This window comes from Amblyomma americanum, chromosome 9 (genome assembly GCF_052857255.1).
Source record: "Amblyomma americanum isolate KBUSLIRL-KWMA chromosome 9, ASM5285725v1, whole genome shotgun sequence".
In the NCBI taxonomy this organism is placed as follows: domain Eukaryota; kingdom Metazoa; phylum Arthropoda; class Arachnida; order Ixodida; family Ixodidae; genus Amblyomma; species Amblyomma americanum.
The window spans coordinates 145,901,265-145,916,140 of record NC_135505.1 but is presented as its reverse complement, the minus strand read 5'-3'; the positions used below and the strand labels follow the sequence as shown (position 1 = coordinate 145,916,140).

Genomic DNA, 14,876 nt, shown 5'->3' with positions numbered 1-14,876 from the left:
CCCCGAGTGTTGCGTTTTGCCTTTTGTTTCATATTTTTTTACTTCCCACGCTTGCCCGAAGGTCGGCTGCGGAATAATGCTCTTTCGGGTTGCGCCCAAAGTTCGTTTTGCTTTCAATGTGGTTTGCAAGGTTATTGTTGTTGTTGATAATGATGATGGATTTTTTATGGTGCAAGGGCATCTGTGGCCAAAGAGCACCGTGACACAAGGTATTTTTCTTCTACTCAAGGTGGGGTTAAAGGCCCATATCTCAAACATTTCACCCTAAATAAGCCGAGCACCAGACCAGGGGAAAGCCTGTGCTCATTGTATCCCCGGTGGGTACCTGGTGGTACCGAGGATCGAACCCTGCGCCTCCCACATGCGAGACGGATGCTCAGACCACTGGGCCACCGCTGCGGTCTTTGCAAGGATGAAATGGTGGCAGCCCCGCGAGCGCTACGTACGGCTGCTGCTAAGTGTACTTCATTTGGATCTCGGCGTTTTCTGGACGCATTATGTAATGAACCATAAAATGACGGGAGATAAGGTCACACTAAGATTTCGAAATCGGCTAAATCATTTGGGAAATATAAACTGGAGCAATGAAGAGCTCCGAACAAGACAGCAGTGTACAATCCCTAGTCGCGAAGGCGAAAACTGTCGACAAGGCGACATTCGCGAAACATGAAATCGATAACAATGTGTTGTTACATTCAGCTAGGTCTGTTCTAGGGCGAATATACTTTAAGGTGAGATTAAACTTCGAAAATGGATTTTAAAAATGGGCTGTAGAGTAGTAATGAAAGCTACGGCGATGAAATTTTCCAGCAGTCTTCCAACTAGACGCAGCTTTAAGTACAGCTCGGAACTAGGTTAGAATTTTGTTCAATTCGGTCTCTTATAGCTCTTGATTTTTTACACTAATGTACCTTGATCTTCAAATCTACTTGATGGAGAGTCCCGAAACTTTGTATCAGAGTAAAAACGGTTATTTTGCACAACTGAGACTACAGTCATACACTTGGAACGAAAAATCAAATCGCTTCTTTAGCAATTTTTTTAGAAACAAAGTTTCCCCCTATCTGAACGCACAAATCAAACACGTGGGGCCTGTGCGGGAGTATGTAGAACTGGCGCATATATTTTACTAGTGATCTTGTGCGTATCTTTTTGTGACCCGGCATTGCAAAGCTTGTCAGGCACTCTGGACAACGGAATCACAGACACGGTAATCATGGAAGGAGGTTGGTGCAGTAAGAAGCTGTTTCTCAGCTCATTTTAAAACTTGTAGTTTAAATTCTAGTGAGTATGGCCAAACAACTCTGAGCACTTTAATAGCCCAACAACGCACAAAACATCGCTGTTAGTTACTAAGGCTCTAACCTTCCTATGTCCTATAGAAATTTGATAACAAACCACTGCAAATTTCGTCGCTGCACACAGCCAAAAGCTCGAAACGCAGCGTAAAATATTTCAACCTTGTTTGGGAACTCGCCTAATCATAACCTGACGCCTGAAAAGAAAATACAATGTAGTTGCCACAATTTACGCTGTGGGTATCAGGATGACGATATAAGACGATGACAAGGCATATACACGCGATTAGTTATTTGTTCACTTACTTGTGCTTTCATATGCTGGTCGGTATATATATTCCTGTATACACGTACTGTCTGTCAAATGTGGAGTGCCCAAGTATTTTGCACGAAGGCGCCCAAGGTCTGGCATCGGGGACGATAACACCTTCGAAGTCGGCCACACTTGTCTGGAATTTGGTCGACGGGCGCTCCGAACTGCGCGTGCGACGCCTGGCGGCAGCCACCGCGTTCGAGAGTGCGTGGTCAAACGAGCCACGAACGTGGATGCTGCGGCCTTCCCGAGAGGGTGTTGGGCTGGCCCAGATAAGGGCCTGCGTGGTTAGCGGGTCGCAGCTCTGTATCGGCGACTGAGCCGCGAATGCGCATGACAAAGCGCGCACGCATGTTCTCGGCGTTATCGCATCGCTTGAAACCACGGAGCTGAGCGATCAGTGTGGCGGCAGCGTGACGTGTTCTCGGCTCATCTGGGAGCGCTATTTCAACGATAGCCGGTGCTGGCGACTCGGAAGTCACACCGCCTTTTGTCTCGGTCGACTGCGACTGCCGCGGTGTTCATGCTCGTGCCGCTATTTGCCAATCGACCTCGAACCCAGTGACTGCCGCCAGGCGTCGCAGGTGCAGTTTAGAGCACCCGTCGGACCACTCTAGGCAAGTGTGATCGACGCTTCACACGGACGATGTGCACTCTACCAGTGCCGGCCTTTGGGGTGGAGAACCAGCGTGGTCGCACAGGGCGTCAGAATAAAGGGGGCGCCGCGTGAAGCATTAGGTTGGGCTGACTCCGAAGGACTCGCGCAAAAGATCAGTCAGTGCCGCTGTCTTTAGCGTCCTCTCCGCATGTCACCTGCTCTGAAGAAGCACGCCACCGCCAGCAACAAAGCCAGCGGGGCTTCAAGAAGGAGACTCGTGTCTCCGCTCCAACCAGGCAAGCTTATAATAAACTGCACATCTCCAACCAAAAATGTTAACTTTAACCCAACGTTTCGAAGCCGACTCGGCTCCTTCATCAGGGGTGACTGAGAGGGCAATAGCTAGCGTCTTTTAAGTATGGAGCGTAGGGGGGGGGGGGGGGGGGTGAAAAGAACGACAGCTGTGTCGCGCAAGGTGCGAGGGAGGGGGACAGGTTTTAGGCTGTTAGTCACGCTGGCGCACTGCAGGGAGGTGCTGAATGGAGACTTTTTTTCGTTGCGTTGAAGAGTAAAGTCTCTGGGCATATACTGGGGGCAGGTTTCCCTTTGTGTAGTTGATATTGTTCGGAGTGGTTTGGATATGCCAGGATTCCAGAAGGAGCCTCTTGTGGTAATTTGTTTCGGTTCCGAGGATGCGGGTCTCTTCAAAGTTGATTCTATGGTCGGAGTCCTCGGAATGTTCGGCTACTGGATTGCGCTCTCTTGCGAATTTGCGGACGTCTTTCTTACGTTGCTGAATTCTTTCTTTGAAATTTTTGTTTTCGCCGGTGTAGCTTGCGTCGCAGTCGGCGCATGGAATTTGGTAGACAATGCCTTGGGCTCTTTCTCTCGGCGGCCGGTCTTTGGGAACAGGTAGGCAAAGCGCAACAGTGTTTGTGGGCTTGTGCGCAACCTGGAGACCCGATTTTTTCAGAATTCGGGCGATGCTTTCGCCGACACCTCCGACATAAGGTAAAGTGACGTATTTTGGTCGTGGCGTTGGTCTTTGTGCGTTGATTTCTTGGCGAATATTGTGTTTTTGACGTCGAATGGTTTTTTGAATAAAGTCTTTAGGGTAGCCGTTCATGATGAGTTCTTTGAATATCGTGCGTTGTTCTTTTTTTCTGTCAAGTTCTGTGCTGCAGTGTGTCTCAATTCTTCTGAACAGCGTCTTCACCACTGATGCTTTATGGACTGTCGGGAGGTTCGAAGAGAAGTGGAGATACCGGCCTGAGTGGGTTGGTTTGCGGTATACGGAGAATTGAAGAATATTGTCGTTTCGGGACACGAGGACGTCCAAAAACGGCAGGGAGTTTTCTTGTTCCACCTCTAGCGTGATCTGAATGTCAGGTTCTACGGAGTTTAAATGACGAAGGAAATTTTGAGACTTACATTTTTTGATGACGGCGAAGCAGTCGTCGACATACCTGAGGAAAATCTTTGGTTTCGGGTGGAATGAGTTGAAGGCTCGCTGTTCGACGTGTTCCATTGTTGAATTGGCCATGACGACAGACATGGATGCTCCCATTGGTGTTCCTTTCGCTTGTCGGTAAAATTCCCCGTTTGACGAGAAGTATGTGCTTGATAGGCAAAACTCCAGGAGGCGGCACACATCATTTACACTCAGCGGGGTTCGTGCGCTGAGTGTGTCGTCGCGTTGTAGGGCGTCACGGGTAGCAGCCACCGCAATCTTCACGGGGATGTTTGTGAAAAGGGACACCACGTCGAAGGAGACAAGGCATTCGTCGGCCTCAAGGGTGGCTTGGGACACCAGTTCGATGAAGTGACTGGAATGACGGATATGGGTCGCTGTTTTTCCTGTGATTGGGAATATTAGTTTGTGAAGGTATTCTGACAACGAGCGAAGAGGGGAACACCGGAAGTCGACAATCGGGCGCAAAGGGATCCCCGGTTTGTGGACTTTGGGCAGGCCGTAGAATTCTGGAGCCGATCCGTTGGTGCTCAATAACTGAAGGTAGAGGTTTCGGAAGTTGGGGTGTTTTTCGAGTACTTCTTTCAATGTTTTGTTTAGCCTTGCTTGGGTAGTGGTTGTGGGGTCCTTCTTCAATTATGCATATTCTTGACTGCTGAGTAAGGTGGACATTTTCTCTTCGTAGTCCCGTCTGTCCAGAACGACTGTTGTGTTGCCCTTGTCCGCTGGGAGGATCACTATGTTGGTGTCTGTCTTGAGGTCTCGCAGGGCTTGCCTTTCGTCCGGATTTAGGTATGATTCTTTTCGGTGTGCTTGCACTGAATTGAGTATACCTATTGTTTTGAGCCTGACCTCAGGTTCCAGTTGCCGGATACTGACTTCAAGCGCAGATACGATTGTTGGAAGGGGGGTTCTGTTAACCTAGAGGTTGAATTTGTGTCCCTTGGCTAGGATTGACGTTTCGGCGGTTGTGAGCTTCCTGGAGGAGAAGTTGGCGACCAGATCAGAATGGTCCGGTGAGGGTTGTTCGGGCCGGCGTTGAAGTTTTGACAACTTCTCTGTCTGCTTGGTGCGGTGTTTGTCGGCTTCAGATGATGCGGTTTCTTTTGCAAATGCCTCGATAGACGTCACTAGGTTGGGCATCTTGTGCTCGAGTTGTCGGCGGGCGAAGAAGGCGTCGACTTCTTTCTTCCTAATCACGCTACGGCACTCATGCATCCGTGCCGTCACTAGGTGCTGTTCTGCCTTGTTGATGATGTTTCGTCCTTCCGGGGTAGGGACCAGGCGTCGTAGTCGTAGGCTCTGGGGTACAACCTTGTTTTCCTTGCACATCTTGGCGAATTCCAGGTGTGTCTTGAACACCGAGATGCCTTGCATGGTATTGATGTACTTCTTCGCAAGCTGCATAGCTTCTAGCCCGAAGGCTGCACGGATAGATTGAAAACTAAACATTTTGACAGATTTACCTGCCTGGTTGGGTTTGAAGACTTGTAATAAACTGCACATCTCCAACCAAAAATGTTAACTTTAACCCAACGTTTCGAAGCCGACTCGGCTCCTTCATCCGGGGTGACTGAGGGCAGTAGCTAGCGTCTTTTAAGTATGGAGCGGAGGGGGGGGGGGGGGGGGGGGGTGAAAAGAACGACAGCTGTGTCGCGCAAGGTGCGGGGGAGGGGGACTAGTTTTAGGCTGTTAGTTACGCTGGCGCATAGCAGGGAGGTGCTGAATGGCAACTTTTTTTCGTTGCGTTGAAGAGCGAAGTGCCTGGGCATATACTGGGGGCAGGTTTCCTTTTGTGCGGTTGATATTGTTCGGGGTGGTTTCATTAGCCGGATGTTATTTTTGTGTCGCCTCATTCTTTGGTGGAAGTTTTTTGTTTCGCCGATGCATGAAGCCGGGAACTTTGAGCAAGGGATTTTGTAAACGACACCCGGTTGTTTTGTTTTTTTCTGAGGCCGCTTGTTGTCGAAACAGGTTTGTGAGCCATGTAGATTCCATGTTTTCCGAGAATGCGTGCGAGTGCCTGGCTGGTTCCACTGAAATATGGAAGCACGCGTTTTGTTGTTTCATTGTTGGCTGGTCTCCCTGTCCTCCGAGCTTGAGGGCCACCAACGCGTTGAATAAAGCCACGTGTGTAGCCATTCTTTTGTAGGTCGGCGAGAACGGTGACTTCTGCTTTTTTTCTCCCCTTCGGAGGAGCAGATTGACTTTGCTCTTCTGAGGAGAGAAGAGACGACGGATAGTTTGGATGTGCCAGCATTCGAGAAGGTGCCTTTTCTGGTAATTTGTTTCGGTTCCGAGGATGCTGGTTTCGTCGAAGTTGATTTTGTGGTCTGAGTCCTCGGAATGTTCGGCTACAGGACTGATGAAACGAGTGACTGCGGAGGCCGGACCACCGTGGGCTGGACACAGCAGCGCGTGCCTGCGCAGGGCTGTTCACGCGCTAGTAGGGAGGGAAGGGGGGAGGGGGGTAGCACCTTGCGCCTTTTTGTGGACAGAATGTCTCCGCGCGCGGACCCGAAAAAGTTCAAATGTTAACCATCCGGGCTGAGGCCCACGAGGAATACTCGATCCAGCAACGGTGAAGGACGAAATGTATTCAGTGTGATGAGAGCTTTTTTTTTTTACAGTGTAACAAGGACTAAGTATCCAATTTCCTCTTTTGCGGAAGGCTGAAAGCAGCACGTTTCTTTGGCGCTGCTACCTGAAAAAAAAAAAAGCAAATGGTCTGTTCTCAAGAGGTGGCGGGTCCTTTGTCTCAAGTCGGAGAATAAGTCTTCAGGCATGGCCCCTCTATCCATGTCTCTAGCATTGGCTGGTTTCTTATGAAGGTTTTAATCAATCAGACAGCCAATATTTCCGCTTTGTTCGTGCGCGCAGCGTTCTTGAAAAATAACTGAAGCTGCCTGGAAATGCAAATAAACTTATTTTTCGCTGATAAGCCTCTTTGCGTACGTGTTTTTAGACTGTATCAGCTGCTTGTAATGTTAACTGTCTGTGACCCGCTGGGACCTAGGTATAACCTAGGGCGGAGTCACGGTGAGGACTTCTGGCTGGCGCTATTGATTCGCGGTCTCCCTTCAGGCTTCAGCATTGAAATACACAGGTCACGTTAATAAACTGTCAAAACAATTTTGCTTGAATAGCAGGCGTCCCCCAGAAAAAAAAATGAATCGAGAAAACATAAATATAAAGAAAAGATTAGTTTGACGGCCGAGAGGGGTGGGGGGGGGGGGGAGGAAACGCCTCTGCAAGAGCTCGCGCACAGAGCGCCGAATGAGGCAAGGCCGGCCCTGCTCTAAACAGGAACACGCCTATATGGGAGTAAAAAGAGAGTAAGCTGTCATCTAGCGCTGAAAAGGAGTGCGCTTAGAGGACAGCATACCCAATTTTTACTGCTTTCTGCTTAGAGTGTGGCACTGAAATAAATTGAATCTTCGTCTACTCCTTAGCGTCAATTTGCTTAGTATCAAGTGCTTAGCGCCCTAAGGTTGTTTTTTCTTCTTTCAATTCAATTACCTTTCAGGTAAAAAAGAAACTTACACTGCTAATTTCCCATTGATCCACACCTCACATTCGAAATAGAAAAAAAAAATTGGCTGAAGGCTTAGCTTGGTTAAACCTGGAAGATTGCGAAAGCAATACCCTTGGCTACTCTCCGTAGCTCGCTGATGCTTCCTCTTTGCATTCTGCCGAGCTGCCTTGTTTGTAGGCACCATCGTAACATCTGGCTGTATGACTGCCATGGCGAGAGGAGCGGAGCTGTTTTATACAGCTAGTGTGACGTCACTCTGACCGTAGCGCCCCTGGTGAGAGGAGCGGGAGTTAGGCCGCCGTTGGTGGCTACCGCCTCGCCTCGCGACGGCGTGAGATGGGGCCCCGTTTTTACACAGCTGGTGTGACGTCACACCGACCGTAGCGCCCCTGGTGAGAGGAGCGGGAGTTAGGCCGCCGTTGGTGGCTACCGCCTCGCCTCGCGACGGCGTGAGATGGGGCCCCGTTTTTACACAGCTGGTGTGACGTCACTCTAGGTCACGTGGTGTGACGTCGCGCAGCGAGGTCACGCTAAAGGTCAATGGTGCCTACCATCGCCTCGCCACGGAACGGGCTGAAGTGCGACCTAAAGTAGTATTGCTTCGCAATAAAAAAGAAACATCCCCATGAGCCTTCCTTGGTTTCAGTGACCTTTGGCCTTTGGCCATTGACCGTCGCCATCTCACAACCAGAAGCATTCAAATGTGCGCTCCTTCACCACATATATGTTAATAACTCTCGTTATTGTATTTGATTTTGTGTAATTACTTACCACTCCCATCTGTAACGCCTCAACGGCCCTGATAGTAAATAAATGAATAAACAAACCTATCCATAAAAGTAATCCCTGACAAAGTTTTGTTCCGACGAAACAACCGATACACTGCAGCTTGTTCATGAGGGTTGACTTTTTTTTTCTCACGCAAAGGCAACGGGTAAACAGCGCCCAACGCAATTTGTTGAAAATGGGGGGCAGTTATTTCCTACAAACATTTATCAGACTCTCTCTGAGGTAACGTCTATTTGTGTGAACAGTTTTCACGCCATCCAAACTACACACACGGTTGGTTTTCATACAACTTTGCAGCATATGTGCAGTCCCCCATCTGTAATTTCCTTCCCTACAAGATGGTGAATAAACAATTCGGTTATTTATATGCTACCAATGACGCATGGTTAGATACCTCAGAAACGAGCACTGACTTCGCGCCAGGTCTTTCGTACTGGGGTGGCATACTGTCGTGGACCCGCGCCACCACTTCCCTCTTTAGGGAACCGGCACCGGTTGAAGGTACGAGAACCCGCGAGGGAATTCAGAAAGCGAAAACCAAATGCTGATTGCCTTTGTTTGGGTGGGGTCTGGGCAAGTCGGGTTAGGTTAGGTTAGGTTAGGTTACGTTAGGTCAGGTCAGGTCAGGTCAGGTTAGGTTAGGTTAGGTTAGGTCAGGTTAGGTCAGGTTAGGTCAGGTCAGGCTAGGTTAGGTTAGGTTAGGTTTGGTTAGGTCGGGTCAGGTCAGGTCAGGTCAGCTTAGCTTTGCTTAAGTCAGGTCAGGTCAGGTCATTTAAAGTTGGGTTAGCTTGGCTTGGGTTGGCTTGCATTAGGTTAGCCTGAATTACAGTCGTTTGGATGCCTTTTCATCCGGTGCAGGAATGGCGGTGATTGAAGGTGCAGTGCGTATTTGTGGATCGGTTCAATGGCATCGGAATATGATTGGGTTGATTTCTGCGTCCCGTTTTCCCCTCTTTGGCCCGGATTCAATAGATTTCGCTCGTTCCGTGTATAAGCAAATACTGTGCTCTTAAAAAACATCTGTTTCTGATCGCTATGATAGGAGGAACTGTCGAAAGAGGCCCCATGTTTGCGACGAGATAACGCCAGCATTTGAGCCAGTACATCGATTACGGACATCACTGATCCGCGCCTACATGAGCGGACGCGGCCGTTGTCGGCACGGGTAACGAGAGTTCCGTGATCCAGGGCTCGAAATTCTTCCCCCTCGTGCACGTGGTGTATCCTCCAGAACGACCATCATTTAAGCCGTGCGCAGAACTCAGCGTAGGGAAGTGTACGCAAACGCTGCTTTTGTTGCTGCTCTGGATTGAAGTGGCTCATAACCACAACGGGAGTGGCCAGGGTCAAGCGTTGAGTTCCGAACAAAAAAATGAGAGACGATTTAGCGTGGTTAGACCTAATACGGATTAGGTACGCTGACACTTCCCTTATTAAATTGGTCTATAGACAGCCTGTAGACTTCTTATAGACTCTACTGCCTTCCTATACATATTTCTTTTTGTATATTAATAATCTATCGACTGTCTACAGACAAATGACTACTAAAAGTGTATGGCCATAAATTTGTAGATCGTGTATAGACTGTCTATAGGATTTTTCTTGCCTATTGGCTGTTCTCTAGGGTTCGTATATAGATAGTCTATAGACTTTATAAACAGAAGTATATGGACAGTCTACAGACTGTCTAAAAACATTTGTAAGGGCTTGGTTTTCACTTCTGTCTCAATTTCGCTTCTCGACTCGGTTTCCAAGGTGAAGCAGGCTTCAGACAATGATCAGCGAAATCGGCGAGGAGGAGCCTTAGCTGTAGCGCACTAAGCCTGCAGAGGACATTTAAGCTCCGCCTTAAATGCCTACTTGCCGAAAATTTTTCAAACCGTAAAAAAGTGTTTTTTTTTTCATAGTACACCTCTGGATTATATTGCCAACAAAACATTAAGTTCCAGTTTCAAACAGTAAAGGTGCCAACGGCACGCAAAAATCAGTGAAGAGAAGAAAACTAGGTGGGTCACGTAGGTCACGTGACTTTGCGGCGTCATCACAACCTGCCCACCGGATAGTGAGCAAACTGACCACCGTGGCAGGTGGGAGTTAAATTAATGATTGATCGCGAGAGGTTGCTCGGGAAGAGCAACTTGAGTTGCACAAGCCCCACGAGTTGCAGCGACTGCCATCGCAGGGCAGTGGCGCATCGCTTAACCGCTGCACCACTGCGCAAGGAGTGGTATGAGTAATCGCAGGGGCCTATGAGAGTAAAGTTGAGAATGACGAGTTCCGCACATATTGGCATTAACTCACTAACGCTATGGTGTCATACCCTTAAAGCAGAGCTTAAGTGCCCCCCTCAACCTCCCCAGTTTATTTTTAATACCAGTCTGACTGAGAATCTAAAAGCGCGGTGCTCCGGAGTCATCTACCTCTCGGCAGAGCTGTTCAATCAAATCACTACTATCACAACCCTTATAAAAATGGTCTATAGACAGTCTATAGTCATCTTGTGACTCTACTGCCTTCCTATAGATATGTCTTTTTGTCTATTCATAGTCGATAGACTGTCTATAGTCGACTAAAAACAGCCGCCGCGGTGGCTGAGTGGCTATGGCGCTCGGCTGCTGGCCCGAAAAACGCGGGTTCGATCCCGGCCGCGGCGGTCGAATTTCGATGGAGGCGAAATTATAGAGGCCCGTGTGCTGTGCGATGTCAGTGCACGTTAAAGAACCCCAGGTGGTCGAAATTTCCGGAGCCCTCCACTACGGCGTCCTTCATAGCCTGAGTCGCTTTGGCGCGTTAAACACCCATAAAACATAAACCACAAGTGTACTAAAAGTGTATGGCCATAAATCTATAGATTGGCTATAGAGTGCCTGTAAGATTTGTATTCCCTACAGACTGTTCTATAGGGTTTGTATATAGCGAGTCTATATACTTTATAAACAGAAGTATATGGACAGTCTATATACTGTGTAAAGAAGTTCTTGCAAGGGAAGAGAGGCAGGGAGCAAGAAAGTTTCCGGCGCTTTAATTCTTCCACGTACCTCGCACCTTTCGCGGAAGCCTCGCCTGCTGATGACAGACCGTGAGCACGCGCATATGAAGAACAAACATCGCCGGGAGGTTGCCACGTGCGTTGCGAGACTTTCAATATTTTCCGGCCTCCAGGAATAGGCCTGCCCTCTAAACGGTCTCCGGGGAAAGGCTTAGGCAGGCAAGCTTAATCCGCCCGGAGGCATGTTCTTAAAAGGGAACATGCTCTCATTGCTGTGATCCACGCAACCTCCAGAGCCCTGTAAATGAGAGCATTTGCTGCACACATTTCGGCCGACTTTCTTTCACACCGCGCTCGAGGCTGTGTGAATACTCCGTGGTGTTCGTCTTTTTTTTTTCTATGCCGGGTGCATTTTCCTGTTGTTTTTGTTGATGTTGTTCTTTATTTCCAGCCTGCCACATGCCACCGGTGGGATCCGAACCCAGGACCTCCGAACTTCGCGTCCGGTGCTCTGTACCAACGGAGCTATGGCGACGGCTGTCCAGTCTTCTGCTTTCGGGGGTATTTCTGTGTAGTGTAACTGAGCCTTCAGAGTTCACCAGCGCCACCCTCGTGCATAGCGGGGGACGTAGTACGTACTGTATTACTGCGAGTACTACCATGGCCTCCAATTGTGGTCTTTATAGGCTAGTACTGGATAGATATATTGGATGCTTTTCACTTCAGAGATAGGAGTTAGCTGCCCTTCACACTTTACACAGTGTGCCCAGAGTGCCCTGTTATAGGGAAGAATGGCGCCGCATCAAGTAACGAGGAAGGCTACACGGGACACTTTACTTCCTACTCACCGTTATGACCTGGTGCGCCATCTCGTGCCGGTGATATATTAACAGACGGATGACAGATGTTCGGGAGGAATAAGGTGTGGCAGCATAGAAGCCCGTAGCGGACTAGAGACGCCTTCTAGGTAGTTTTCTTGACTGCCGGGTTGGCTGGGTGCTTGGGTTGATGGATTTGTTGACTAATTGATAAATTGGAGCACTTGTACATTGACTGGCTGACCGACTGACCGACCGACCGACCGACTGAATGACTGACTGACATTCTTTGATCGATCGATCGATTGATTGATTGTTTTATTGATTGATTTACTGTCTCAATAATTCATTCTCCAGTAATGCTGTGGATTGTTACAAACGTTAAGATGTTTTGGTGGGCTAGTTGGTCAGGAAGCATCATGAAGTGCACAGCGCAATCTCAGACACACGCACACAGAGGACGAAGAATGAGATTGCACTGTTCACTTCATGATGTTGTTATGAACGACACCACCATGAAGCCCCCACAGCATGATATGGCCGCTGAGTTGGTCTGATGATGAATACACTTAAGTAAATTATATCAAGTTTTACGTTAGCGCTTAATGAGGGCATTATTGCGTTACAATTGCCAAGTTTACAGGTGTATCTCGGCCAGTGAAAGTTTATCAGGACACGAGATGACACTTGTTTAGAAGAATTCGTATTCTTTATTCGGTCAAAATATCCGGGTACGGTTACTGGTGAGGGATACGAGGGGATGTGATGATTGTTGAATTGTTCGGCGATTGGCCGCTGAACGAGACCAGCGTTAAGTACCGATGTATTCAAGTTGGCTGAAAAAGGATAAGAACTGCACGTGCTTTAAGGCGAGACTAGCAAATTGTGCTAGACAAAAAAATTAATTAATCGGCAGGATTTCACTCTACAAAAACACTGGTGATTGGAAAAGAGTTACCAGGTAGGTTTATAATGTAAGTGTTTCGGAGCACAAGCGATAAAATCATAGAGAAAAAATTTTGTCACGACTGCATTTTAAATACGGAGGCAAAAAGCATTGCAGCGATTACCACAGAATTATACGTCGCAATCAGAACAAAAAAAGGTGGTTAATTTTTTCAGGTAGTCGCGTTTCTCGAACATTATTTCTTCAACGAAAACACACAGCAGTTACCATTGTCATCAACACAACCGCAAGTGTGAAGAGTTACACATTAGACAGACGCGGCATGGGGAGGGGGTGAAGGATTGTGCCGCTTCGGTGGCCAGCCAACTGGCGAGGAGGAACCGCCGGGTCCGTCAGTTCTTCTTGCAGTGGAAGCACGCGCAGCTTTTGGCCGACTTGAAGGTGAGGTCCTTGTGACCGTCCAGGCAGCGGACTTGAACTTTGACCTGCGCAAAAAAAAAAAGAAATGGCAGAAGGCCGGGCACTGAGGCGAAGAGATGGAGTGAACCAAGCAAAGCATTTCTGCAGGGCAGCTTGAAGGAGACAGCTGTGTTTATTAGTGCTTGCTAGCTTACTCTCAGCAGTAACCAACACTCTTCTAATACTAATAATGCTCCTATTACCAGTAATGCAATCGGTTCATATATTGAGGCCTGCCAAAGCTATCGGCGGCTTGAGTGGCAGCGCCTGGCAGGCAGCATATTCAACCATGGTTCACGTGCACAGAAATCAGTCAACGCGAGTATAGTACTTGAGAAAAAATATTAAAATTTATACAGTGTCTATGCAGAACATTTCGCATTCACCGTAACAACAAATCTAACGCAGAAACTGCAACGCGTCTGAGCAAAATGACGGAAAGAACAATAGGCAAATGCACAGCCACTTAGGCAGCTGTTGTAGAAACGTGTTTGCACATCCAGGAGCACAAGCCAAAACAATCAAAACATAATGCTAACGATAAGCTTTCAGAAATAGAGAGGCATTAGTAGTCTCTTTAACTTGTATTTGGTTTTTGTACAGAAAGTTCGGGGGGGGGGGGGGGGGTAACTTTAACGCCTATAGTCGTATGCAGCTCATGAACGGAGAGGAAAATGCGCCTCTAAGGGAACCCTCCAGACCAATGGCATCGACCGGTTGTCATGACGTTCAACAAATCAGCATACGAGTATTTGTTCTCTCTCACTTGTGCCTCATCTCTTTAACTACCAGGGGCCGGAGATCTCACGTGTTGAGGGCGAAATTCGAGAAGAATCGTGTGATGCGATATCAGTGGACGTCGGAGAGAACCCGAAGAGTGGAAATTAGCACAAAGGTTTCTAGAAATGCGACAGCTTGGCTTGAACTGCTCTTTTGGGACTTAAGGTCTGTAATTTTATCTACATCAGTTCCACATTTAAAGAATCTGCAAATGTAGTATATTTATTTGTAGATGCATGTTTTCTAAATCGTTATAGCCTGATTTTTTGAACTTGTTCACATAACTTTTTCTTTCTCAAGCTTTTCCTGCCGATATTCTCAGGTGCATTTTCTTGCCTTGTTTATTTCTCTAGTTGCTGAAAGCTGCATGATGAGACAAGCAGTCATTCAGTCATCCTCCAGGTTTTTCCGTGCTCCCAGATTTTCCAAGCTCAGTTGGATGTAAACGGACTGTTAACTGGTTGATTGAATCGCCAATTTATTCACTCATTACTAGCGTGATTTATCTACCTATAGTACTTCGCTTTTTATTCTATACTTTCTCGTCCATGTAGTGACTTCGTCCTCTTTAAAGGAAGCTTAGTGGGCGTATTTCAGCGGTGGATTTGCTCTTTCTTGTTTCCGCTACACTGTTTTAGTCCACCCGTCTCTCACTTGTGGCCCCTCCTCTTCTTTTCTCTGCGGTCGTTATCTTCGCTGTGGCGTTAAAATTCAGACATGTCTACTCATCCGTAATACCTGTCCAGCTCTCCTGTATCACACCTCGCGAAATGTCTTCACTTGCGTCATGAATAATCGGCGGAATTTCTGGCACTAGTGACAAGACGGCTACAACGCAATTCCATTGAGAAGGAGGTCTCGGTAAGTAAGTTCGGCGAAAGGAAAAAGATACCAAACGCATCCGAAAGCAAAAATGCAA

The 14,876-nt window shown here is 47.9% G+C and overlaps 1 protein-coding gene across 2 annotated transcripts in view; it reads right to left on the bottom strand.

Annotated features, from left to right (window-relative positions):
* Positions 1 to 12,505: 12,505 nt before the first annotated feature.
* The window catches only part of Gpa2 (Glycoprotein hormone alpha 2), a 93,881-nt gene continuing 91,510 nt past the window's right edge, over positions 12,506 to 14,876 (bottom strand). Inside the window, exon 4 of one of the 2 annotated variants that reach the window (XM_077637940.1) lies at positions 12,506 to 13,203. In XM_077637940.1, coding sequence (XP_077494066.1) covers positions 13,111 to 13,203 — 93 coding nt within the window. In that variant the 3' untranslated portion in view covers positions 12,506 to 13,110. The remainder of the gene's footprint in view (positions 13,204 to 14,876) is intronic. The other variant, XM_077637941.1, reaches the window with a different exon arrangement.